General features: G+C 47.8%; 1 protein-coding gene across 1 annotated transcript; it reads right to left on the bottom strand.

Annotated features, from left to right (window-relative positions):
- Nucleotides 1-776: 776 nt before the first annotated feature.
- Nucleotides 777-26,131, bottom strand: LOC126522758 (probable phosphorylase b kinase regulatory subunit alpha). Its single transcript, XM_050171551.3, has 6 exons — nucleotides 25,796-26,131; nucleotides 20,950-22,271; nucleotides 18,502-19,875; nucleotides 10,114-10,368; nucleotides 6,382-6,588; nucleotides 777-2,479 (listed from the first exon to the last, which is right to left on the bottom strand). The coding sequence occupies exons 2-6, from the start codon at nucleotides 22,264-22,266 to the stop codon at nucleotides 2,123-2,125; spliced, it is 3,510 nt and encodes a 1,169-aa protein (XP_050027508.1). The 5' UTR covers nucleotides 22,267-22,271; nucleotides 25,796-26,131; the 3' UTR covers nucleotides 777-2,122.
- Between the last annotated feature and the right edge of the window lie 545 nt (nucleotides 26,132-26,676).

The following is a 26,676-nucleotide window of genomic DNA, read 5'->3' as shown; positions in this document are numbered from 1 at the left end:
TGCGCTGTGGTATGCATGGGAATGCCGGTATATTGTGGATTCGCATTGGCATCGTTCTTGTAGAGACAGGACACCTTGAAGACGCGCTTGGCAAGTACCATTCCGTCTGTCATAATGATTCATTTTCCACTAGAACAGCACATGAAGAGCTGTTTTAGCTTTATTACGCGAAAACATGTTTTGTTTAACTATGAGAACTTGTTATTGTGTGTACGACTACATGTTACGTAAAAAGTATCAGCGGGCTGCTAAAGTTGGAGGACAGACGACAAGGTTCGCGCTCGCTTTGAAACAGTTGGTCGTCTGTTCTTGCTTTTCTTCGCTTGGTCATGCATCGTGGGTGAGTAAAGATGTAATATGCGTGAATGGAAACATTTTATGAAGATTTTACTTTGAGAAAGCGTTATTTGCGTAGCCATATCCACGTTTTAGATGAAGCCTCTTACAACACCAGCCAACGCGAGCCTCGCAGACACATATACCGTCATTCCCATGACGGCACGGTGCCCCCTTAAGAAACTCCCATAGATGGTGGCGCCAGATTACCCTCTAGGTGTTATAGTGAGAAACTCTATACACACAGGTGAATAAAACTCAGAGTTAGCGCTGCACTACCGATTCATTTCTACTGCGTACGTCGACAAACTGCCTTTCCCACTGCAGTTTTCACAATCTAAAATCAAAACTTTTGTGTATATTTTTCTATTGTTACAAAAGAAGCCACCTGATGTATTGAAAGCCGAAGCAGCGCTGGTCAAGGTAGGTGGGTGCTGGCAACAGTTGGGTGGGTTTAGTCCTTTACAGAGCAGGCATTGGACTCCTACGCCGCAAAACCTAACAAGAAATAATTCAACATAGAACAAAATTCTGTTTGATTTAAGAATAGTAGTACCATATGCAGCAGCTGAGAGCAATCCTTGCAATGAGCTACGTCTCAAGCAGCCATAATATCGATGTCCTCTGTGAAACGAATACAGCTCTTAAAGGAGCACTTGCCTATAATAATTCTGATAAAATAGCATGTTTTAAGCCCCTTACAAACAAGGTTAGGCGAAAACCTCGTATTTGTGCATGAAACAACTACTGATAGTTCAGCATGCGTGAAGCCACGAATGAAATAGATTCGAATACATGAACTGCGTGACAGCTGGTGCGACGATTTAATAGGCTGCATAAAACCAACAAAATCCGGCCTTGAAGGCCTCAGCAGCTTTATCATACAACGCGATGCACTCGTGCAGTCGGGCACCCTAGCTAGGGCAACACGGTAATGAAGCAGCAAGCTGTATTCAGAACGTAACTGAAATGCCTTTAACCCGCATGCTGCACTGCATACAAACCGAACAAATTAAACATGCCATGATTAACTTCGTCACTTACTCATGCAAACATGATCGAGTGCAAAAAAAGAATAATAAAGAAAAGAAACGTAGACGAGAAAGAAAGCATCAGGTCAAGGAATTTCATGCGTCCTTGCGGGGAATTATTAAAACCGTGTCGCAGTTTTTGCCCCGTGATACTATTCTTCGGCTATTCTACGTGAATCAAACAGGGAAGCGTGCGCAACGATGCGGGAAACTATGGTGGACGGCTGCCTCCTTTCCCGAATGCACTTAGCAAGGCGGCCACCAGTGGTGAGTCCGTCGGCGCACACTACGCTAAAATTAGTTTTCCAGGTAGCTAACAAAATCTGCGGTGCTTAAGCTTGTCGGAGCACATCTTAAGCATCTGCCCTTAATGCAGCTGCCAATACAGTGATATAAATGAAGAACAAGATTGGTAACTAACAACAGATGCTGGGTGATATTCATGCAAGTATTGCCTGAGAGTGGCTTGCTTATTTTATTGAATCAAGCCAGAGCTGAGGCAGCTAAGCCTTGGTTGAAGCAGGTAAACCTGCTGTGCTTGACCTTGTCAGAGCATGTCTACAGCAACTGCCCGTAATGGAGCTGGACACCGTGATAAGTAAAATTTGTAACCAATAATGGACGCTGGCTGGTAAACCAGTGATAGAACGCCGCGCGTGTAATTTACCGAATCACGCCAAATGTGAGGTTGCTAGAAAGAAAGAAAAAAAAAAGGACACGACGACGACGACGATCGTAAGAAGCCCGCAATCGCGTCACGAGGGCATGCAGTCGAGCATGGAGACACTGAGGTCTGGCACCGAGCAGGCGGCGGCTCGGACCAGGTATGTCATGGTGCCGTAGCACCCACTGGGCGCCGAGTCGTAGAAGTGCTGGCAGATGCCGACGGCCTGCTGGCAAGGCGCGATGGAACGGTTGGTGTCGGTTGCGCAGCAGAGCGTCGCGTCGCCCTTGCAGGAGAGCTGGTCCTCGAGGAAGAAGCCGTGGGCGCGCTGAACCACGGACTCGACGTCGATGGGCGCCTGGAATTCGCTCACCACGTCGTGCTCCACGGCCAGGCTGATCACCATTAGCGCCTCGACCAGCAGCTGCCGGTACTCGGGTTCCGGAACCTGCGCGAGTATACATGGCACAGTGGCTGGCTTCTTTCTTTTTGGTTTTGTTTTACAGTGAAGCTGTGTACCTCTACCGTACAAGGAAATTTTCCTGTCGTCGTTGGCGTGGTAAGCAAAAAACTCTCCATACGTGAGTCGATCCCGAAGATAGTGCAATGTCGGGCCGACCCGCGTCGGAGGTGAAGCAGGCGTTAAGCACTCCCTGTACGTGGGCCGATCCCGAAGATTGTGCAATGCCGGGCTGACCCGCGGCGGAGGTGCAGTTCGCCATTAAGGGGCCCATGCACATACACAGCTTCGCTGGCCATCCTTCTTCACAGAGTGGAAGGGCACGTAGTTTTTTTTGATGAGTTAATATGAAGAGCCGCTGGTTACCCCCCCCCCCCCTCTTTTTTTGTGCGTTGTGCTCGCTTTTAGTGGTTCGTTTGCCAAGTGGAATTTTCTTCTTGCTCCAAAGCGCCAAAACTTGCCGTCGAAGTGGAAACGAAAAAAAAAAAAAAACGAGGTGCTGGCGCAACCTCTCATACAAAAGTAGCCGCTCATTCGCCATTTAAAGGGACCCTAACTAGGCCCCATAGCAAACTTTAGTTACACGCTGAAGTTGTTAGCCAAGTTGTGAAGCCAAGAATCCCTGGCTCCGGACAGGCCGCCATTGGTATATGAACCTGGCAACGTTTAACGCTAGAACGTTATCTAGTGAGGCGAGTCTAGCAGTGCTATTGGAGGAATTAGAGGGCAGTAAATGGGATATAATAGGGCTCAGTGAAGTTAGGAGGCCAAAAGAAGCATATACAGTGCTAAAATGCGGGCACGTCCTGTGCTACCGGGGCTTAGCGGAGAGACGAGAACTAGGAGTCGGATTCCCGATTAATAAGAATATAGCTGGTAACATACAGGAATTCTATAGCATTAACGAGAGGGTGGCAGGTCTTGTTGTGAAACTTAATAAGAGGTACAAAATGAAGGTTGTACAGGTCGACTCCGCTACATCCAGTCATGATGACCAGGAAGTCGAAAGCTTCTATGAAGACGTGGAATCGGCGATGGGTAGAGTGAAAACAAAATACACTATACTAATGGGCGACTTTAATGCCAAGGTAGGCAAGAAGCAGGCTGGAGACAAGGCAGTGGAGGATTATGGCATAGCCACTAGGAATAGCAGAGGAGAGTTATTAGTAGAGTTTGCGGAACAGAATAATATGCGGATAATGAATACCTTCTTCCGCAAGCGGGATAGCCGAAAGTGGACGTGGAGGAGCCCGAACGGCGAGACTAGAAATGAAGTAGACTTCATACTCTGCGCTAACCCTGGCATCATACAAGATGAGGACGTGCTCGGCAAGGTGCGCTGCAGTGACCACAGGATGGTAAGAACTCGAATTAGCATAGACCTGAGGAGGGACCGGAAGAAACTGGTACGTAAGAAGCCGATCAATGAGTTAGCGGTAAGAGGGAAAATAGAGGAATTCCAGATCAAGCTACAGAACAGGTATTCGGCTTTAACTCAGGAAGAGGACCTAAGTGTTGAAGCAATGAACGACAATCTTGTGGGCATCATTAAGGAGTGTGCAATGGAAGTCGGTGGTAACTCCGTTAGGCAGGATACCAGTAAACTATCGCAGGAGACGAAAGATCTGATCAAGAAACGCCAATGTATGAAAGCCTCTAACCCTACAGCTAGAATAGAACTGGCAGAACTTTCGAAGTTAATCAACAAGCGTAAGACAGCTGACATAAGGAAGTATAATATGGATAGAATTGAACATGCTCTCAGGAAGGGAGGAAGCCTAAAAGCAGTGAAGAAAAAACTAGGAATTGGCAAGAATCAGATGCATGCGTTAAGAGACAAAGCCGGCAATATCATTACTAATATGGATGAGATAGTTCAAGTGGCTGAGGAGTTCTATAGAGATTTATACAGTACCAGTGGCACCCACGATGATAATGGAAGAGAGAATAGTCAGAGGAATTCGAAATCCCACAGGTAAAGCCGGAAGAAGTAAAGAAAGCCTTGAGAGATATGCAAAGGGGGAAGGCAGCTGGGGAGGATCAGGTAACAGCAGATTTGTTGAAGGATGGTGGGCAGATTGTTCTAGAGAATCTGGCCACCCTGTATACGCAATGCCTCATGACCTCGAGCGTACCAGAATCTTGGAAGAACGCTAACATAATCCTAATCCATAAGAAAGGGGACGCCAAAGACTTGAAAAATTATAGACCGATCAGTTTACTGTCAGTTCCCTACAAAGTATTTACCAAGGTAATTGCAAATAGAATCAGGAACACCTTAGACTTCTGTCAAGCAAAGGACCAGGCAGGATTCCGTAAAGGGTACTCAACAATAGACCATATTCACACTATCAATCATGTGATAGCGAAATGTGCGGAATATAACCAACCCTTATATATAGCTTTCATTGATTACGAGAAAGCGTTTGATTCTGTCGAAACCTCAGCAGTCATGGAGGCATTACGGAATCAGGGTGTAGACGAGCCGTATGTAAAAATACTGAAAGATAACTATAACGGCTCCACAGCCACCGTAGTCCTCCATAAAGAAAGCAACAAAATCCCAATAAAGAAAGGTGTCAGGCAGGGAGATACGATCTCTCCAATGCTATTCACAGCGTGTTTACAGGAGGTATTCAGAGACCTGGATTGGGAAGAATTGGGGATAAAAGTTAATGGAGAATACCTTAGTAACTTGCGATTCGCTGATGATATTGCCTTGCTTAGTAACTCAGGGGACCAATTGCAATGCATGCTCACTGACCTGGAGAGGCAAAGCAGAAGAGTGGGTATAAAAATTAATCTGCAGAAAACTAAAGTAATGTTTAACAGTCTCGGAAGAGAACAGCAATTTACAATAGGTAGCGAGGCACTGGAAGTGTTAAGGGAATACATCTACTTAGGGCACGTAGTGACGGCAGATCCGGATCATGAGACGGAAATAATCAGAAGAATAAGAATGGGCTGGGGTGCGTTTGGCATGCATTCTCAGATCATGAACATCAGGTTGCCATTATCCCTCAAGAGAAAAGTGAATAATAGCTGTGTCTTACCAGTACTCACCTACGGGGCAGAAACCTGGAGGCTTACGAAAAGGGTTCTACTCAAATTGAGGACGACGCAACGAGCTATGGAAAGAAGAATGATGGGTGTAACGTTAAGGGATAAGAAAAGAGCACATTGGGTGAGGGAACAAACGCGAGTTAATGACATCTTAGTTGAAATCAAGAAAAAGAAATGGGCATGGGCAGGACATGTAATGAGGAGGGAAGATAACCGATGGTCATTAAGGGTTACGGACTGGATTCCAAGGGAAGGGAAGCGTAGCAGGGGGCGGCAGAAAGTTAGGTGGGCGGATGGGATTAAGAAGTTTGCAGGGACGACATGGCCACAATTAGTACATGACCGGGGTTGTTGGAGAAGTATGGGAGAGGCCTTTGCCCTGCAGTGGGAGTAACCAGGCTGATGATGATGATGATGAAGTTGTTACGTGGCTTCTAGGGAGCGATCTGCCGCCAAGATGATTCAAATCGGCTCATTAATGGCCATGATTTAAGGAGGGGAGCTTCACCGCAAACACATGCGCGCTCTCTACTTGCCCCGTTTAGCCTCCCTAAAGTTAAATTCCTCGAGGATTGCGTGACGCGTACGTCACGGGCCCCTCTCCGCTTGATCTCGCGGCCAATACTCTACCGCAGCTAGGTTCGTTAACCTTTCCTTCATTGCCCCTAAAGCCCCAAGGTCACGGGCAGGGTTACTACGTCCTTATTGATCTTCGAATGGATACCGCGACACGCTAACAATACAGAGCTTTAGAACCATCTAATGTATGCCCCCTATGGCTTCTGTGCTACGACATATCGCAGCGCCCTCTGTAAACTGAGGCTTACCTTGTTCAGCATCTCTTCGACACGTAACGCGAACTTGATCTCGCCCGCCGTCATCTCCTTTGTGAGGCTCACGTGCAGGCAGTACCCGCGCACCCACACACCTGGGCAGCGCTCCAGGATACCCCAGACGCGCGCGTAGAAGTCCACGGGTACTCGGTTCAGCGTGCCGTCCAGCCGACGGCGACGCATCCACAGGCCCTGTTTCACCTAAACGGTGGACCGCCATCTTGAAATGGCATGCGTGTTCCAAGGGTCACGGGCAGCAATCGCAAATAATGATATTACGATGTATCTTCGGCGTGTACATTTAAATCGAATAGCTTTCTTTGTCTCTTTCGCCCGCTTTCGTGGTTGGTCGGATTCGGCAAGGAAAAACGTCCTTTCGTTCGGGCGATTCTCTTACATTGGCAATATTCGTTCGACGGTGCCTGCACATTTTTTTTTTATTTCGCGCTACACGATGACGGTGCCGTTTCTTTCTTTTTTCAGTCGAAATGTTTTAGATTGTGGCTAATTAAAGCGAATGTATGAGTACATGCGATACGATTCTACCGTGTTCACGTAAACGCGGCTAGTGGAGCAGTTGCAATCATCATCGTTATGAGATTAATACACCGTGCCAGGTGACCCAAGCTGACCGAAAATGCGACATATGTGTTCCTTGTGGTTGCCAGGGCCGCCGCACTTACCCCCCCCCCCCTCGTCCTTCCTTTAGGTCCCACACCCTTCCTACTGTCCTTGATGTATGGGGCCGAACCCACAGTGATATCTATCGTAATATAATCAGTACTACTGACTCCGCTCTTCTTCAAAGAGATCTAAACACTGTGCTCGAGTGGTGCCGTATCTGGGACATGGAATTAAATATCAGTAAACGCAAGGCCATGCGAATTTCTCGTACTAACATGGCGCATCCTGGCTATCTCATAAATAACCAACAATTAAAATCAATATCATCATACAAGTACCTAAGTGTCCATATAAGCAACAACTTATCTTGGGATAAACACACTGAACATGTCAAATCTAAAGCCAACCGCGCTCAAGGTTAACTCCGTAGAAACTTCCTTACACTACCATCTACCGCTAAACTACTTTTATACACTACATACGTTTGGCCACAGCTTCAGCGTCGGCGCTGTGGGACACCCACCATGTTACATTAACCCAAAGCAACGAGGCAATACAAAACCGCGCCGCCCGTTTTATCTTATCGAATTACCACAGAACATCCAGTGTAACCTCCATGAAAGCATCATTATAACTTCCTTCACTTGCCGCTCGCAGGAAATATTCTCGCCTATGTCTTTTTCATAAGATTTACTATCATAACCCATATCTGTTTTCATTGTTGATACATGCCGCACCTTTCATATCAGCGTGCCTAGACCACCATCAGAGGTTCACGTTCCCAAAAGTAACACAGTTACCCATTCATTGTCCTTTTTGGCTAAGACTGCAAGAGGCTGGAACCAGCTCCCTGGGTCTATAACAAGCATCCGCGACCCCATACGTGTTAAAAACGCCTTAGCAATTGATTAGCCGGTCTATAACCATTGTCTAACTGTATTCTCTTTATTGTATTTCTCCGCGTTGTATTAAATATTTATTGTATATATTGTAATTCTGGTGCTTATGTGCTTACGTATTGCTGCTGCATTGTTTATTCCACGTTATTTTCTCGATTATTCTTTGCCTATAGTAAGACATATATTCATGTACGATTGCCCCTCCCCTCTGTAAGGTACCCTGAGGGTAAAATAAATAAATAAATAAATAAACAAACCGCTATACGTGGGAATGCCCCAGGCCACTCCTACCCCTTTGGAGTCTGCTCAAAACTGGAGGAACAGCAACGGCTGGTCCGGCGGGCTCGCGGCATCGTGCAAATTACCGTGAAGACAGGAATATAGGTCGAACTTTTTTTTCGAAAAACCGCGGCAGAAAGTAGACCCCATGTCTTATACACGTACCGGCCATTTTTTTACCGCTTTATACCGGATTGTCTCTCATATTTTTAGAATTAAAGTTTAGAGGGTTGACCGGAATTCCGGTCCGACCTATATTCCGGTATTTGCGGTAGTGGATTGGGCAGAGAGCCCCAGCCATCTAGAAAGAAATGCCTAATAGTTTGAAAATAAAACTTTATTCTCTCTCAGAGGAAGCCTACTTAACCTGGGGTGCTCATCTAGAGTCAGACTTATATGTAACTAATTACACGTAATTACTTGTAATCAGTTACATTCTTCGGTAGTTTTTGTAAATTATCGATTAATTTGTTTACTCGGTAACGCTCGCTGTATTCGGCTAGATTTTTTTTTTCGGTAACCAATTACGTCCAACCAGTTACCTTATAGACGGGACAAGCTGTGACAGGTGACGCAGCTTTGAACACTTGAGCTGGGTTGGGAACTATACAGTAGAAGGCCCCGCTGTCCTGCCACGCAACAGCTTCGCGGATGCATGTGTTCAGAGAGGCGCACATACCCGGCGCGCTCGGTATGTTTCCTTCTAAGGTCTGCATATACTGTTGTCCCTGCATTGTGAATCTCGCGATGGTTTCTGTTTCGATGCGGTACGAGCGCCACCGCGTCAGAATGGTTATGATCAGCGAGTTTAGTCGTTTTTTCTTTCCATTGTCATTGGACAGTTAATGACCTGAGTTTGCCTACATCTCACGTCGGGTGTTCGTACGTTACATACAACACAGCCCTTCCCTTCGCCTCAAGCGAATCGTTCCCGTCGCTTTTGGTGTCTTCACATCAAAGCCGAGGAAACACAAAGGACGAAAAAATTTTGAAAATCTATTTTTAGAGAAGATGATAAACGTGTGAAGGGGGCAGAGGACACCTGAAAAAATTTTTTTACTGTATTTGTGCAATGTGCAATAAATGTTGAAAGGAAAGTAACGTAGATTACTTTTAGGTAATTGCTCAGTTGCATTCGTATGACAGTAATTGGTCACTGTAATAAATTACACTTTTGAACAAAGTATCTGTAATTGTAATCGGTTACCTTTCTTTTTGTAACGTGTACAAGTATCATTTAAATACATTGGGAATGTGGAAATTGTTTTGCTCGGCATGCAAGGCACTAATTTTTGAAGACATATGTCTGATTTAAAACAAAATGCTCCAATCTGCGTATTACAGGCAGCACCTTTTTCATTAAGGCAATCTTCTTTCACAAAGTTGCTAAATGTCAGGCGAATGGGGGGGGGGGGGGGAGGGAAAATGAAGCGACAAATCTACAAGTCTAAAGCTCGGCTATAACATACAACAGTTATGCAAACTGCATACATTTAAACACCTAAAGCATACGAAATAAACGTTATATATTGCTGTGGCGAATATTGGTAATTTGTGAAGAGAACATTTGTAAACGCTGTGGACAGTTGTAGCGATTTCATGAAATCTGAACGCTAATATTTGTCCGCTTCAGACGCTCTAACAGATGCGATTTAAGAAAACTGTGGTGTTTTCAGTGCAAAGCTGCTGAGTTAAGAACCGTGCTTCAGTTTTTTTTTTCTGTTTTTCTTGCCGATTACTGACAATACGCTGTCTAATTACAGCATACTATAGCGGCGTTGAAACAAATAGGTGGTTCTGGAAGCTGTAGAGCTTGACGGTGGCTAGAAGGCCAACATAGGTGCTGCTGCGGCCGGAGAGACGCTTTTTTTTTTTGCATTTACGACGTGCATGTGAGTAGGCAGTTAAGTGCTTCGCTGTATACCTGCTCCCCGACAGACGAGTCCGCCTCTTCGATTTCCAAGTGCAGGAAGGCCTCGGCCTCGCTGCGCTTGGAGGCGAAACCGCCAGGGGTGGAGCCAGGGACCGTCGAAAGTACGCGAGACGCGTTGTCTGGCTCCGTGCCGCTGATGATGTTCAACAGCAACGACTGCATGCTGAACGGGCTCAGGTTCAGCAGCGCGTCGGCCGCGTCCGTAGTTTTCCGCTGGGAAGTGCGAGCCATCTCCCATGCCATCACCTGCGCATGTTGCGGCGTACAGGGTTGCGGCGTACGGCCTTGATGCGGAAAGGGCCGCCCGCCGCGACATGTCGAATGTCGCGCGCACGCTTTAAACCCTTAAGTCGCGAATTACGGTGAAGTGCCGATTTCGTGTGCCTCAAAGCACGCAACAGTTACACAGCAGCTACGGACGCGGCCTTGGCGCTGCATGCTGCACTGAAGTAAAGCACATTTGACATCGATTTCGTGTGCAATCATTGATGTCGCTTTATATATATATATATATAATATATAGCACGTACCCAGGATTTTTTTTCGGGGGGGGGGGGCACCACCTCCATCATCATAATCATAATCATCATCCGCCTGTTTTATGTCCACTGCAGGACGAAGGCCTCTCCCTGCGATCTCCAATTACCCCTGTCCTGCGCCAACTGATTCCAACTATAACGCCCGCGAATTTCCTAATTTCACCGCTCCGCCTAGTGTTTTATCGTCCTCGATTGCGTTTTCTTTCTCTTTGTACCCATTCTGTAACCCTAATGGTCCAACGGTTATCTAACCGGCGCATTACTTGACCTGCCCAGCTACATTTTTTCCTCTTGATGTCAATTAGAATATCGTCTATACCCGTTCGCTCTCTGATCCAAACCGCTCTCTTTCTCTCTCTTAACGTTATGCCCAGCATTCTTCGTTCCATCGCTCTTTGCGAGGTCCTTAACTTGCTCTCAAGTCTCTGCCCCATATGTCAGCACTGGCAAAATGCACTGATTGCACACCTTACTTTTCAATAATGATGGTAAGCTTCCAGTCAGGAGCTGGCAATGTCTGCCGTATGCGATCCAACCTATTTTTATTCTTCTGTGAATTTCCTTCTCATGATCAGGGTTCCCTGTGATTAATTGACCTAGGTAAACGTACTCCTTCACAGTCTCTAGTGGCCGAATGGCGATCCTGATCTCTTGTTCCTTTGCCCGGCTATTTATCATTATCTTCATCTTCTGCACATTAATATTCAACCCCACTCTTACACTCTCTCTGTTAAGGTCTCCAACCATTTGTTGTAACTCGCCTGCATTGTTGTTGAATAGAACAATGTCATCGGCAAACCGAAGGTTGCTGAGATATTTGCCGTCGATCTTTACTCCTAAGCCTTCCCAGTTTAATAGCTTGAATTCTTCTAAGCACGCAGTGAATAGCTTTGGAGAAATTGTGTCTCCCTGTCTGACCCCTTTCTCTATAGGTATCTCCCTGCTTTTCTTGTGTAGAATTAACGTAGCTGTAGAACCTCTGTAGATATTCTTACGCGAAGGACGAGTCAGTAAGATGAGAAACTATTCACAGATTATATTTACAACAACGGTTGCAGCGCTGACCGGTTAGATTCACAGCGCGAGCTCAGTTCGTTCTTCCTCCTCTTTTCTGGAGTGATGGCGCCCACGCGCCTCGTTCAAACAAACAAATACCACACGCATGTAGCAATATTTTCAAAGCTTTTTACGTAAGCGTTCTGTACTCCTTGATTACGTAGTGCCTCTATGACTGCTGGTATCTCTACTCAATCAAATGCATTTTCGTAATCTATATAAGCCACACAGAGGCTCATTATACTCTGCAGATTTCGCGATAACCTGATTGATGACATGGATGTGATCCATTGTAAGGTATCTTTTCCTGAAGCCAGCCTGCTTCCTTGGTTGACAAAATCCAGTGTTGCCCTTATTCTATTGGAGATTTTTCTAAATATTTTATATAATACTGGGACCAAGCTAATGGTCCTATAATTTTTCAATTCTTTAACGTCTCCTTTTTTGTGGATTAGTATAATGTCTGCATTCTTCCACTTTTCTGGGACCCTTGCAGTCGATAGACACTTCGTATAAAGAGCCGCCAGATTTCCAAGCATTATGTCTCCTCCGTCTTTGATTAAATCGACTGTTATTCCACCTTCTCCTCCCGCTCTTCATCGTTTCATGTCTTGCAATTAAGGCCCTTCTGACCTCATCGCTAGTCATAGGAGTGTTTCTGTATCCTGTTCATTACTGTTTCTAAGTGAGGTATCGTGACTCCTCTGGGTACTGTATACAGGTCAGCTTAGAATTTTCCCGCTGCTTTTACTATATCTTCGAGATTGCTGATGATATTATCCTCCTTATCTTTTAGTGCATACATCACGGTTTGTCCTATGCCAGGTTTCTTTCTTACTGATTTCAGGCAATCAAGTGAGGTATCGTGACTCCTCTGGGTACTGTATACAGGTCAGCTTAGAATTTTTCCGCTGCTTTTACTATATCTTCGAGATTGCTGATGATATTGTCCTCCTTATCTTTTAGTGCATACATCACGGTTTGTCCTATGCCAGGTTTCTTTCTTACTGATTTCAGGCTGCGTTCATTTTTTTACGGCTTCTTCAGTGTTTCTCATGTTATAGTTTCGAATATCAGTTATTTTCGCCTAGTTGATCAGTTTTGACAGTTCCGCGAATTGCGTAATGCTGTGCGGCCGCCAGTCCCATACAACCGCGTAGAGCGCAAGACTTTGCGATTCTAGCCGTACTGCGCCCACCGCGAAAGCTTAGAAAAACACCCACATAAGCACAGCAGAGAAGTGGCTACGTGAGGTGGTTCGACCGATAACTGTAGAAGCGTCATTCAATACAAGTAATTGTTCTCCACTTCCGGCGGCGTTTTCTCTGCTTCCTTTTTAAATAAAAAGATGTTGATCCATAAATAGTCTCATAAACAACGGCTAACTTTTTTATTATTCGCTTTTGCTTGCAGTTTGGTTGTTGCCTTGGATCTCTCCCTTAGTAGATCGCTTAATTTCTCAACTCCTTGCGACTTTTGTTTCCAGTTGCCAATTTTGCACGAAAAGTGCTATACAATTAGGGAAAAACAGACGAGGTAACGGGCGACAGTCATCTTGCTTATGGGTTTAAGGGTTATTGCAGGGTTTCATGATGGACGCTCTTTCACATTATTTTATTTCCCAACTTATCTAACCCCTATCACGTGTATATGGTTCCGGGCATCTGCCAGCGTCGCGGCGAGCCGTAACTCAGGGAAATAATGAAGCAAAGGGAAAAGTTAAACGCAATTGGCGTTTTCTCCGGCCGCAACTCGTTCCATGAGAGTACAGACCAGCTGAGTAACAGCCGCATCCTTCTCCTGGTGCCAGGATCAGCCTAAACAAAGAAGGTTGAACTAACAAAAGCAACAGCTATGCGCGTGACGGTTGACAAGATGGTGACAACTGAACGCATCTCGAGTTAATCGCGCGGGTGCGGAATCTATGAGAAAACTGTCCTTCACATTACAAGAGATGCCGATAACTACCGCCATTTAAAAGGAGCGAAAAAGGCAGCATAATGCTGACCGATGAACAGCTGCCAAGTCTCAACATTGATCTGGCGTAGGAATGTGTGAGGAGTAGTGGCGTGGGTGGGGAGGGGGGGGGGGGGGTATGCCACTTGATTTCGGGGGGGGGGGGCCGGGCCCCCCACGGCCTCCCCCCTGGGTACGTGCCTGATTATATATATATATATATATATATATACACTATTAGCATATATATAGCATATATATATACACTATTTAGCATATTTTTACTCGGACCACCTGAATGCTAAATTTACGACTAAACATCGGCTAAAACTACATTTTTTGCAACTTTGTCGCCACCTGTACAGGCCATATCACGTTATATTCGTCCCAAATTATTTTTCACTTACAGTACAACTTGCTGGCAATTAGTGACTAAGAAATATAACCTTTCGGTAAAAGTTATCTTTCTGCAAAACAATTCCCAATATGCACCAAATTTTGCATATTTAGTGCCGTATAAAAATCTCACGGAAACGTAAAGGTCGTTAACACCTTTTTTTAAGTGAAAAGCCTATCTTACTTCTCAATGAAAAATTGTGTGCTTGCCTAATTTAAGAGAAAATTTTTTGACAATGCATTCTACGACTCATACTTTCGAGCTTTCTAAAACACTTCACATGTTCCTAGCAGTGCTGATATTTTCTTTTCCGCAAGAATGCTTCACAGAAAGACTTGCTGCTTGAAATAGATAGTCCTCAATTTTTTTCAAAGAAAACGCTGATGGTCGAGCCCCAAGTTTGGAACAGTTGGCGTGGAATGACCCCCCCCCCCACACACACACGCACACGCACACGCACACACACACATACACACACACACACACACACACACACACACACACGCACGCACGCACGCACGCACGCACGCACGCACGCACGCACACACACACACACACAGATACTCAGCGCGCTGAACTAAAACGGAGCCACATTAGAGAGCTTTCCAAATTCTACGTGGTTTTTGCTGCGACCCAAGTGACTTGCGTACTCGTGCGCAACGCAAGCATCTTGCGTCCGCTAACCTAAATCTATCCTACTGAGTATGGATACCACCAGCGTAGTGTCGGAGATGTTACCTTACCACTACTGGTCATAACTGGCTTAAACAGGTCACGTATGTACACCGTACGCGAATGAAGGAGTTATTTCAACGTGCATCGTACCCGGACGCATGTATATATTTTTACTTGTGGCATTTAAGTACATCATGTACAATGTGAATTCGTAAAAAACACAGGAAATCCGCCGTGGTAGCCTTGTCGCGGTCATTAACTGCAGCCAATGAGCTCGTGATGGTTTTGCACTACTATGCAGATAACCACAGATTTTCTAGTTCACAGCTCATGAATATCAAAAGCTCGCCCGCGACAAGGAAAGCAGAGCGTCTTTAAACGTTTTCACACGGCCTCAACCAGGGCCAAGATAGAATATATCAGAGGCATTAATTCATTCTGGGAATTTACGGTCCAAAACCACGATCAGATTATGAGGCCCGCTGTAGGGGGGGGGGGGGGGGGGGGGGACTCCGCATTAATTTTGACACCTGGGGCTCTTTAACATGCCCTCAATGTACGGTACACGGCCATTTTAACAGCAGAGCTGCTCCAAGTCGAGCCTTCGCCGTCCTGCGTCCGGTGTCACGCAGGGGGAACTCACCGCCGGAGGGCGCGCCGAAGATAGGAACGCTAAAAGGAACGCGGGGCCCCGCCGGGATGGGAGCGGACCAATCAGAGGGCGCGCCGGGGAGGAGAGGAATAGGGTGCCTCGATGTCCTCCTCGCCCGCCGCTCCGTTCAGGGTGGAGACATTCTTTGACGGCGCCGGTGCCGCCAGAACCGGTTCGTTCTAGCCACCGCCGCCATGTTCATGCCCGCCGCGCGCGCTGCACGGTGCAGGTGCTATAGGACGTTGCTGCGACGAGTTCGCTGGGTGTTGTCGGCACAAAATGTCCGGCTGCTGCGTGCCGTTGTGCAGTAATCACTCAAGGTGTTTGTGTCAGCCAATTCTTCCACACACCGTCAACGACTAGCTACGATGTCGATGGCGCACAGTACCTGATCGACCTGCTGTCGGCAGGTATGCAAGAAGAAGCGGCAGCCGATATTGAAGCTATCGACGACGCGGAGATCCCGTTTGTCGAAGAGCTAACATCAGCTGAGTGCGAGATTTTGTTTCATATCGGTGGGTTTCTTATCAAAGGGATCCTCAAACCTATTGACCACTGCGAGAAGTGCAAACCTGCATTGTTAGGCTCAAGCAGCAGTGAGCATGCGTACTTGACGTCCCTCAAGGAATACGTCTCTGAAGGCAGCAACTTTCATTACCCAAGCGATGCAGTCATGCTAGTTCTCAAATCTTGCGAGAAACATTTTGATGGTATCACCACCTGGACGGAAAGCGTTTTCACCATGAAATCTCCTTTGAAGGCTGTAACCGCATACTTGACAAATATGTTGCGGTGCGGCGTAACGGGCGCCTGTCAGGAACACAAAGAAACAGTGGAAAAGCTCTTTGTGTCAAACTACGCGAGACTGGGGCTGCGTGTGCACCTGCGTCAAGCCGCGGCAACGGGACTTGACGGGCATGCAAGCAAGACGTGTGCAGGAGTGAGCCTACAGTGAACACTGAAATTAAATTTTAATGCATATCGCCAGAATTAAAAAAAACTTTCGTTTCATTTGTGTTACTCTTTTAATATAGTTTTCATTCATGTGTTCATTCTTACTTTGCTGTGCGTGCTGATTTTTCACCTTGTGTCTGTACAAGTTTTCCGCTTTTTTTTTTTCAACTTATCGAGCTGAGCAGCAAGCTGACATTCTAATTTATTTTGTTCAACTTAATTCAAGGCTTCTTTGTAGTTTCTGGTCGTTGGTCTGAGATCTACGAAAGACCTGTGACAATTGACACCTCCTTACAGATGACATAATAAAAACCTGCACAGCGACACAAACGTCGTGACTGAAATCACGTATCTACTCGTCACTTATTGACCTCTTTTCTTTACCACCGGCATCTTCTTATGCAATAGGAATTTCCAGAGCTGCATACCAACATGCTCACAAGTAACACAGGTTCACGGCGTAACTGTTCGCGAAGAACAGAAATGCTGGCAGCATACCAATTTTTGCATTCCTCTATGAACGCTTGTGTTAAACGCATCATTTCTCACTGTGAAACAAAGTTATTGCCGCGCAACTTAATTTCTGTATTTACAGTTCGTAAAAAAAACACGCCAGGCCGCTGCTCACTGGTTGCAACGCGTTTTACGAGGGTACTTCCAAACAACTGCTTTAAAACGACATTAAATAGAAACACGAAGTTGAGCTGGCATAAAAGAGGGGCCTTAGGGAATGCGCACATATTTTTTTGGTGCAATAATATTTCTTAATAGTAGAGAAACTCGTCATCGAAGTAATAAAAAAAAGCGCATTGCTTCCGTCAAACCGCTCATCCACAAGCGCGCCAAGAATGCGCCGCTCGCAGCGGGCAAGAACATGGCGGACGCCGTAGCAGACGACGCACTTGTCTCCACCCTGAACGGAGCGCCGGGCGAGGAGGACATCGAGGCACCCTAGAGAGGAAGGGGTATAGGAGCTAAAGTCCCTTAAACTTTGTAAGTAGCGCCACTCTCCTCCTCCGCCTTCACTCCTCCTCGTTTCTCCTCTCTTTCACGGCTCCCTCCTCGACCGTGGCGCCGCCTACACTGCTCGAGCGTAGCAAGGGCGCCAACATGCACTCTTCGCCACTCAGTAGACGCATGTAGACGCTTCTCGAGCAAAAGTTGTGCTGATGCATGGCGCGAGGGCCTACGTGACGCTATTAGGCCAATAGCGACGCGGCGTCGCCCTCGGCCAGAGCGTGCGAGGAGGAGGCGGCACTCTTCAAAGCGTGTCGCTACTTTACGAAGTTTAAGGGGTTTTAATAGGAGCAGGTGTTTTGCCGGCGCGCGGCCTTTCGACCCATGGATTCCGCTCGGCGCGAGCGGCGTCGGGAGCTCGCACGAGAGCGGCAGCGCCAACGTCGCTCAAATCCCAAGCTTTGAGAGCGAGAAGCGCAAGCAAAGCGCCAGCGGCAAGAAGCCGCTACCGCTGAGGATCGAGAACGGGAAGCGCAAGCGAACCCCCAATTTCAAGAGAACGCAACCCAAGCCAAGCGCGAGCAGAGGCAACCTAACCCCCATCTTCGAGAGTAGGAGGCTGAGCAAAGACGTCGACGCAGAGAGATTCCTCTCACGGAGGCTGCCAATGCATGGGCCACGAGAGAAGTCCTTGACCGTTAGTGCGGCCACAGCTGCAAGATGTGTGAGAGACTGTGGTTTGATCACAGCCTCACGCTACTGAAGAGCGCGTGCAATCAGGAACCGAAGCTGGAATCTAGCAAAACGACGACAACGAGACAAAATACTTTCATGAAAATCGCGCTAAGCACGAGTTCAAACTTGAGAAAACGACCACCAGGTTTGCTGTTGTGACAGCTTTCACTGGGTAGAATTGGCGGTACTTTTTTTTTTTTATTTCGCCCCCATCGAAATGCGGCCGCTGCCGGCGGGATCCGATGCCGCGACCTCGTGCTAGCAGCGTAACACCGTAGCCGTTAAGCCACCGCGGCGGGTCATCAGAGGCATTATTCCAGGGAATGAGAGTAAGCCCTCTATATACTGCACAGTGCCTCACGGATTTCACTTGCTATACACATCGCTTGCTGCTAACTCCGAATGTAGCAGGCTTACTGGATCGGTTTCTAGCCGGGAGGTCGCACGACACCACTAACCTGGATGATGAGTCCTACGCGGAGGCGTTGCATCTCGCGGAATGGGGCCGGGTTGCTGCGTATGAACAGGGCCAGGTACGCGAGAATCTCCTGGGTCAGCATGGCTGTGCTCTGGTCGTCCTTGTGAACCCGCATGATGATTGTCCGCAGTTCGTTGGTGGAAAGGGGCCGAGTGATCACCTCTTCGTTGTTGGGCGGCATACCCACGGTCACCTGCTTCTGACGCACCAGCAGGTCCGTGACGGTCTTCGCTAGGTCCTCGACGCGCTTGCCGAGATAACTGGCGAAGTGTCGCACGAGACCCCACTGGTGTTCCTCGCAGGCGCGCTCGTAAATATCCTGGAACAGGTCCCGCACAGTGATCACCGAGTGCGGCTTGCCGAGGCCGGTGTCCCAGGCGAGGCCCTTACGCATGGCCAGGTAGTGGAGGATGTCCCCCTGTTCTTCAAGAGATTCGGTATCGCGCAGCGTGTTCACCAGCTCCTCCTCAGTCACCTTGTCCAACTCGAGTTCGGTAGTGGCGTCGACAAACGGCACCGGCTCTCCTTCGAGAGAGACGCGGCGGGACATGGCGGGCGAAGGCATCATCGATCCTTGGTTCGGCGAGAATAGTGCGGGCGGGCTCATGCTGTCGGCTATCACGTTGTCGTGAACCGTTATGGAACGACTGCGCTTGATAATACCGGCAACAGCGAGCTTCCGGCGCGCCCCGACGCTCGACGTTCCCGAGAGAACGTGGCTCCGCACTGCCCCCTTGCGGAGAAGGTCGGCGTTGCTGATCGTCTTGTCCAGGTAATCCTGGACGGAGATGGGCAAGTTTTCGGCATCGCCGTCTTCGTAGTTGCAGAGAAAATCCAGGCTGGCGATGCACGAGGTGCTCATGAAGTCGGCCAGGCTGCCCAGGCAAACGCGCGTCCCGTTGATGTAGCCGGACGCCAGTTTCTTGATCGTCTGACGCAGCGAGGGCGGTGCCTTGTTGTGCACCAAGTGTCGCTGTCTCAGTATGACAACCATGGTGGGCCGCCCCTGGATGTGCCACTGGGAACGCAGCACAACTAGGTCCGAGCGCAGTGTGCTGACGAACAGGTCAACATCGTTGACGAGGTGGAACACCTCACTGTCCAGGTTCTGCGGCGTGAAGACAAACAGGTGGTCCTGGAGGCTGTAGATCTTGCTGGTGGCTAGAAGGCCAACGTCCGTGCCGCTGCGGCCAGAGAGACCCATTTTTCGGTTTTGGCCGAGATGAGAATACAGCTGCCCTAGCACCCCCCCTGGTTGTACTTCGATTGGTTGCACTTCACTCAATTTTTGTATGCTGGGGCATAAGTCGGCAAACGTATCGCGCAGAGTTGAGTTTTCGGCCAGCAGAACCACCTGTGGATGTAAAACAAGTTTCATTTTTGTACGGGCTATACATGCTACAACGAAGTTATTATACTACGTCTACGTCTATGGTACTATGTCGTTACCGTTCAACAGAGCACCAGACGTCAATCAAATGATCTGGGACGTCGCATCTTACCGCTCACTGTAGAGGATGCGGATGCTATTCTGTGTTAAATGAAACGGAGCTTGTGGTCAGAAGCAACAATCAGCTAACTCGAGAAATAGCAAAAGCCTATACCACATGAGAAAAAAAGGAGATGTCAGCCACCCTCCTGCCATGCTCCACGAAAATAATTTGTCTTTCTTGATAGCCCACATATGTCTTCAGTATGTTTCAGGAATTGCTTTTCTTTATTCCCTCTGTTCTTGCTGTGTATGCGCGATCACACCCTCCCCCTCCTACTCTCGCATTTTTTTGTTTGTGCTCATATATTTGTGCTCAATTCAACAAATATTTCTATTGTGAGTAAGGGCCTTGTCCTGTTTATATCGTGTACTGTCTATCGTGTACAGTTCCTAAGAAGTTTTCAAGGGTGCAAATGAACCAACTAGGCCGATGGACCATTTTTGCTATTGTACTACGGCCGGCAACATTGACAGCGTAGTTGGGAGCCATGTAACAGGAAATGAATAGTACGACGCCGCCTTCCACGTGGCGCGACGGATTCCGCGGGTAGCTATTATGAGGGCCTTGGAGAGAGTGGCGTAGGGCGACAGGCTCTACCGCAAAGCGCGAACTCATTGTCGAAACAGAGGGTGTCTGCTGAATTAGTTAGTCTGAGCGTTTATGTTATATGAAAAGCAGTACCAATGAAGCTTTCTTAGAAATTGCAACGAACAAAACAAGCAGACAGTTGCCACGAGAAACTCGACATTGCAAATAAGTAGACAAGGTGGCCTTCGTCCGTAGCTGTTTCCTGTGTACATTCCTGCCACTTTCGTCAATGACAACGAGTGGTTCATTGAAGAAAGAGGTTTGGGGGTGAAATAGGATTGCTTTTTCGTTCAAATACAAGCGGAAGAAAAAGCACACGAAATGGGTCGCACTCTAGTTTTACGCACCTGCACAACCACGTCTGGCCGCTTGAGCATGCACAGCCGGCGGTTCAGCGGATCCATCTCTCCTGGCGTGATAAGTTCGTCGTGCATGAGGCGACCCACGATGTACAATGACTGCGCCCACACGAACGGAATTTGGCCGATGGGCATGCGTGGTTGGGTGTGCGGCATCTCGCACTCCTTGTTGACCTTGTCGGCTTGCACGGCGTACATCTCTGGCACGAGTCGTATCCCGTCCTCGGTCTTTATGGTCACTCTCTCCAACATGTCGGAGTACTCGTCCATGGTAATGCGGTCTCCGCGGAAGCAGGCGTCAATGACCAAGTAGCAGAAAAACAGCGGCCACTCGCACTCGATGTTCTGGAATCCCTGCAGTTCCCAGCCCTCGTAGTATAGCCTGCCTTTGTCTTCCCGGGCGGTCTTGTAACCGTCGCGCAAAAACCGTTTGCAGCCGTACTGGCCTTGCAGCTTGTCGACAATAGTGCGACGGGTGAGATCGATCAGTTCCTGGTTGGTCACGGCGAAAGCAGGGAAACCGATGACCGTGACGAGGGCTGCGTCCACTTCCTTAGAGCTGGACTCTCGCGGAAGCATGGAGGTCAGCACGGCGTCGCACTCTTGGGCCTCGTCCGAGAGGACGTGGATCACGGACGACGGGCCGCCATAGCTCCCGAACAAGTTGAGCTCGCTCATGGCCTCCAGGGCGGCCTTAGCGATGCCGACGGAACTCGAGTTGAGCTCGCGTATGCCGCGGTTGGTCTTGTCGCCGCGCTCCCACATTCCATAGTCGGGTATGCAGTAGGCGCCCTCGAGGTAAAACACGAGGTTCTGCACGAAGGCGACTTCGTCGAGGCTGAACACGATCTGCAAGCCGGCGGCGGTCATCTGTGCCAGGGTGAGGAGATAGAGGGACGTCGCGTCCAGCTGCAGATGGCCCCACTCCTCGTCACCCGCGCACGTTTCCCTGCTGGTTGAGTTGTACTTCGCGTGCAGACAGTCGGTGGGGCTGTGAGTCTCCTTGAACCGTTCGAGTTTCTCTTTCTGCTCCATCATGGCCGAGAGCAGACTTCGCATCAGCTTGACGCAGCACTGTTCCAGTTCGTAGGTACGCGCCCGGTCCTCGTCGAGTTCGGTGTTCTTGCGGTAGGCGAGTGAGAGAGCCCAGATTGAGAGAACAGCGTACACGTTGTCACGCACCCAGGCGTGGTGCTCGTATTTCTGCGACGGTATCAGGCCAGTCGCGGGGTCTTGGAAGACCAGCACCGTGCGGTTGAGCAGCCGGTAGTAGTAGCTCAGCCGAGGACTACTCCGCGTTGCCATGGCAGCTGAACAAAGCGAAACCCCGCTTACATTTCGCCGTGGGCATCAGTGAAGGCAGCCCGGCAAAGTTCAAGATCACTGCGGCCGCCTAATTCTGCGTGCGCTACATAACAGTTAAGGTAACATCGTGTTTTTGATAAAAGGTAGTTTGATTAGATCAGTTAAGCGTAAGAACAGAGCATAGCCTGCATTGCAGAAATAAAAGCGAGCAACCATGCTCAAGTTAGGCTGCACCGCTTGAAATCATAAGCGGACCAGTAACGAGCTTCTGTATTTCCAGCTTTCGTCTTTTCCGTTTATATAGGGAATCCCATGCTAGACGTAGTATGCGAGTTTGCACCAGCATAAAAATGTATCTCAGGCACAAGGGTGGACGGGATGAGGGGTGCACTCTCTTGGGTCAGGCTGAGAGGAGGCGACAGAAAGAGAAAGTAATGTATCATCACCGTACAGCAGTGGGAGTTCCTACTCCCGGAATTTAATTACTAAGCGTGTTTTAATACAATATACGTTTAAATTTAGGTGTGACATTAAGCGCTGAATACGTTCTTACGTATATCGAGAACATCTTTTTGAATATGTAATTATAACACGTGGAGAAAAACCGACTGCAGACCACTCCTGAAATTTAATGAATAAGCTTGTTTTAATACAATATACGTTTCAATTTAGGTATCATATTAAGCGCTGAATACGTTCTTATGCATATTGAGACCATCCTTCTGAATATCTAAATATGCCATGTGGTGACAAACCGACGAGAGACAGCATTTTTGTAGTCAAGCATACCTCCTAATAAATTCTAGCTTTTTTTTCATTATTATTTGCCTCACCGCGCGTTCAACATGACAGCTTTACCTGGAGCGATAGTATGCATCAAAGTATTTGTATTCTATACTACTGTCGATTATGGTAACAGAAAACGTTTGCTTTTAACACAGGCCTCTACGACGTCCGCGTTCTTGAAGATAACGGTTAATGCATCAACAAGCACCACATATAGTAGACAGAAAAATGCTGTTATTCGTCGCACACCATATTGCTACTTGAAGGGAAGGAGAGAGTAGCGACCTATCCCCTGTCCTTTTAATCGTCCTCCCTTTAAATGCGTTCCTGCCGCTCCTGCTCACATAGAAAAAATCAGGGTATCTCGGCTTACTGCCCTCGCGAACAAAGCTGACGCCACGCTATTTCTGAGGAACATTAGGCTCGTGGTCACTATAGCGTTTTCAATGTCAAGACATTATACCGTGTTATTCATAAGTTTTGTTTTCAATAAATCGCATGAAATATATACCGCAATTCGGACTGTGCAGGTGAATCACCTGAAGAGGCGGGCGTTACTTGCACAAGAAATCGTAACGCAATGTCCAGATTAATTCATTCATAAAACATCACTAATTATTGTTTTCAATCATTCACTTCTGGACGCACATTCCAAGAGTGAAATTGAAGTCAAGCAATAGTGAGGCCGTGCCTGCTTAGCAGAAATCATAAGATTAGTGTCGCTTTATATTTACTTTAGACATCCGCCTCCGAAATTTACGAGAAGACGCATTCGCGCTACAGTTAACAGCATCCCGAAGTGCTTGAAGAGTCTGGAGATCTCAGGCCACCAATTTCCCACTAGGTGGGTGCCCTTCCGAGGTTCTGGAACTCCCGTAGTTGTCATGCACTGGGCCGGGACACCACTACCTAGATAGCACCAGGCCTGTTTACGCTGATCCATGACGTCACCATACCTGGCCCGAAATTTCCATTGACAAGGCTGACGTGATGAAAGTGGTGACGTCAAAATCACTGTTGCCTACTCGTGAACATTCCCATTAGATTCTATATCAGTCGGGCCAGGTAACATGACGTCATGGACCGGAGTAAAAAGGCCTTGTGCTATCTAGGTGGCGTTGGCCGGGAGCGCACTTGTACATATTTTACCGGTATGTACCCGGATTCAGCACTCGTCTGCCTCCCACAGCAGTGGCGGATGCTCTACTATTTCACCGAAGCTGCGGTGGGACAAGGGGCGCCCAGAGACCTTCGCAAATCTCTGTGAGGCCCCCTTGCGAGATGCGAAGCCATGTTAACGACCGAGCACAGGGTCGTGGTAGATCTCTACCCATTAGAAAAAACCGGTTGTTTTCCGGCAGCACCGATATTCAAACCCGGGACCTCCCCGGCGTACGAGGCGGGCACTATACCATTTCACCGCTGCTGCGGCAACCTTTCGGGAAACTTAGCTGGAACATGTATTCGTTTTTTTTTTCCACACTCTAGGCAGGATATATCAAAAGTGATGCTAGATTCACGATTTGTGCTCAACGAACATGACTTCACAACTGTACTCAATTTCAGATTTAGAACATGCGCTCTAAGTAAGTGATTAGGAAGCTAATAATAATAATATTTGGGGTTTTACGTGCCAAAACCACTTTCTGATTATGAGGCACGCCGTAGTGGAGGACTCCGGAAATTTTGACCACCTGGGGTTCTTTAACGTGCACCTAAATCTAAGCACACGGGTGTTTTCGCATTTCGCCCCCATCGAAATGCGGCCGCCGTGGCCGGGATTCGATCCCGCGACCTCGTGCTCAGCAGCCCAACACCATAGCCACTGAGCAACCACGGCGGGTGATTAGGAAGCTAATTAGCGAATGTATTTAATTAGCTACCTGCACATTAGGCTTTGTCGTGCAATCAACTTAGAAAAGGCGGGGAAAGGCGGGAAAAGGCGGGAAAACGCCCTGAAAACGCACTGAAACCGCACCTGCAAAGGCGGGAAAACGCTGTCTGTTAGACAATATATAAAAATCTTCTGGAACCAAAAGAAATAAGTTCCCTAACGATAACTGTAAAACGTGGTGCGCAGAAGCGGCGAGATAGTCTGCTTTATTAGTTGCTTGGCTGGTCCGAGACTCAAAGCAATACCTGGACTACGATGCCCACCGTAATCTGCGCATAAACGTTAATGATCCCGTTCCCATCAAATTAAATTGACAAGGTCAAAAATCGAACTCGCAAATGTGGTGCTTGGCAGCGAAACTTCGAAGCTATCGAGACGCTGCACGCGAGCGGTGCGCGCGATTACAGCTGACCAAAGTGCATGCGTCGCTCGTTCGCCGAAACGTATTTCACATACGCCAAACCTCACACTGCCAGTGCTGGCAAGCCAGAGATTAAAGATTCGTAATTGATGTGCGGGTTACCTTCAATTCTAACAATTTGCTCAAATCGCAGCTTTTATTTGTTTGTTTGGGGGTTATTCTGTAAGAGTCCACCTATAGTGTGCTGTCCATTACTGCTGCTGCTAAAGAAGTGCTGATTGGCTGTGCTGGACGCCCCCAGCCAGTCTCCTCATCACTAGTGGACTGCCCGAAATGGACAGTCCACTAGGTGGACTCTTACAATATTTATACCCCCTCCCCCCCGCCCCCATTCTTGCTCGTGCTAAGCCTTCACATTTGCACTTCTCTGGTATAGGATAGCGTGCAGCTCTTCATCTAAAGACAAAGCCTAGTGAAGCCGGTCTTACCTCGAGGGGTCAAAGTAAGGAATGAAGCGCCGAAGGCGAACCAACCAGCCGACGATACGAGGTGCAACCGAAGCCGTGCGCATGGAGCAGAGCCGGTGAAGCAACCGAACTGCAGAACGACAGCTCGCGAAGGCACGCGAGCTCAAGGCGCGCGGGCCGGTGCTAAAAGCGCGAGCCGATCTTCTGCTTCATTACTTTGTCCTCAAAGGATCGGTAACACATAACGTGGCAAGAGCTTCGAAAAAAAAAAAAAGAAGAATAAAGTAAATAAGGGTAACTAAAGTAAGATTCCGAATAAATGTAGCAGGCTAAATATTAGTTCGTGACGTACTCGTGTTTTATTCACGCGGGAAAAAAAAGGGGGAGGGGGAGGGGGCTGCTTACAAACGGAGGAAGTGAACGCCAAAAAAAGTCGCTCTTTGATTTCGCACCCGAAGTGTGGCTACGATGACGTCACTCTGATATTACGAATTTTACGGTATTAGCGTATCTGGGTGCCTATTGTGCAGAAGATCGGGGTGTGCAAATATTGCCACGTTAAATAGGTGCTTATTTTCGAATACACCATAAGCACATTTCACCTTTTAAAAAAAATTAAGCAACGAGGAACCTTCGTTACCAAAATCTGTGTGACGCCATAGAAAGGTTGCGTGGGACTTTCGATGCGGCGTCGTCGCCCGTTTCTTTTCTTCTTTTTTTTGCGTCCTTGTATTTACACTCGGGATAGCAAGTTTGTACTTACTGTTTGCACTGATTCGTGTCATCTTGTCTGAAGCCTCTTGTATGTCATATGTCTAATTGCACAGAAAACAAAATGAGTTGGAGAGGGAAAACACGCAAGGGCCATTAATCCATATCTCAGAGGCAACAACCATCATTCG

The sequence above is a fragment of the Dermacentor andersoni genome, chromosome 6 (assembly GCF_023375885.2).
Source record: "Dermacentor andersoni chromosome 6, qqDerAnde1_hic_scaffold, whole genome shotgun sequence".
In the NCBI taxonomy this organism is placed as follows: Eukaryota; Metazoa; Arthropoda; class Arachnida; order Ixodida; family Ixodidae; genus Dermacentor; species Dermacentor andersoni.
This window is presented reverse-complemented; position numbering and strand designations above follow the sequence as displayed.

Coding starts and splice junctions, on each gene's coding strand:
- LOC126522758 (XM_050171551.3), bottom strand. CDS start 22,266: ATGGCAACGCGGAGTAGTCCTCGGCTGAGCTACTACTACCGGCTGCTC. Junction 6,589..10,113: donor ACTCGTCTGTCGGGGAGCAG/GTATACAGCGAA, acceptor TCCACCGTTTAG/GTGAAACAGGGCCTGTGGAT. Junction 2,480..6,381: donor TCGAAGAGATGCTGAACAAG/GTAAGCCTCAGT, acceptor ATACTCGCGCAG/GTTCCGGAACCCGAGTACCG.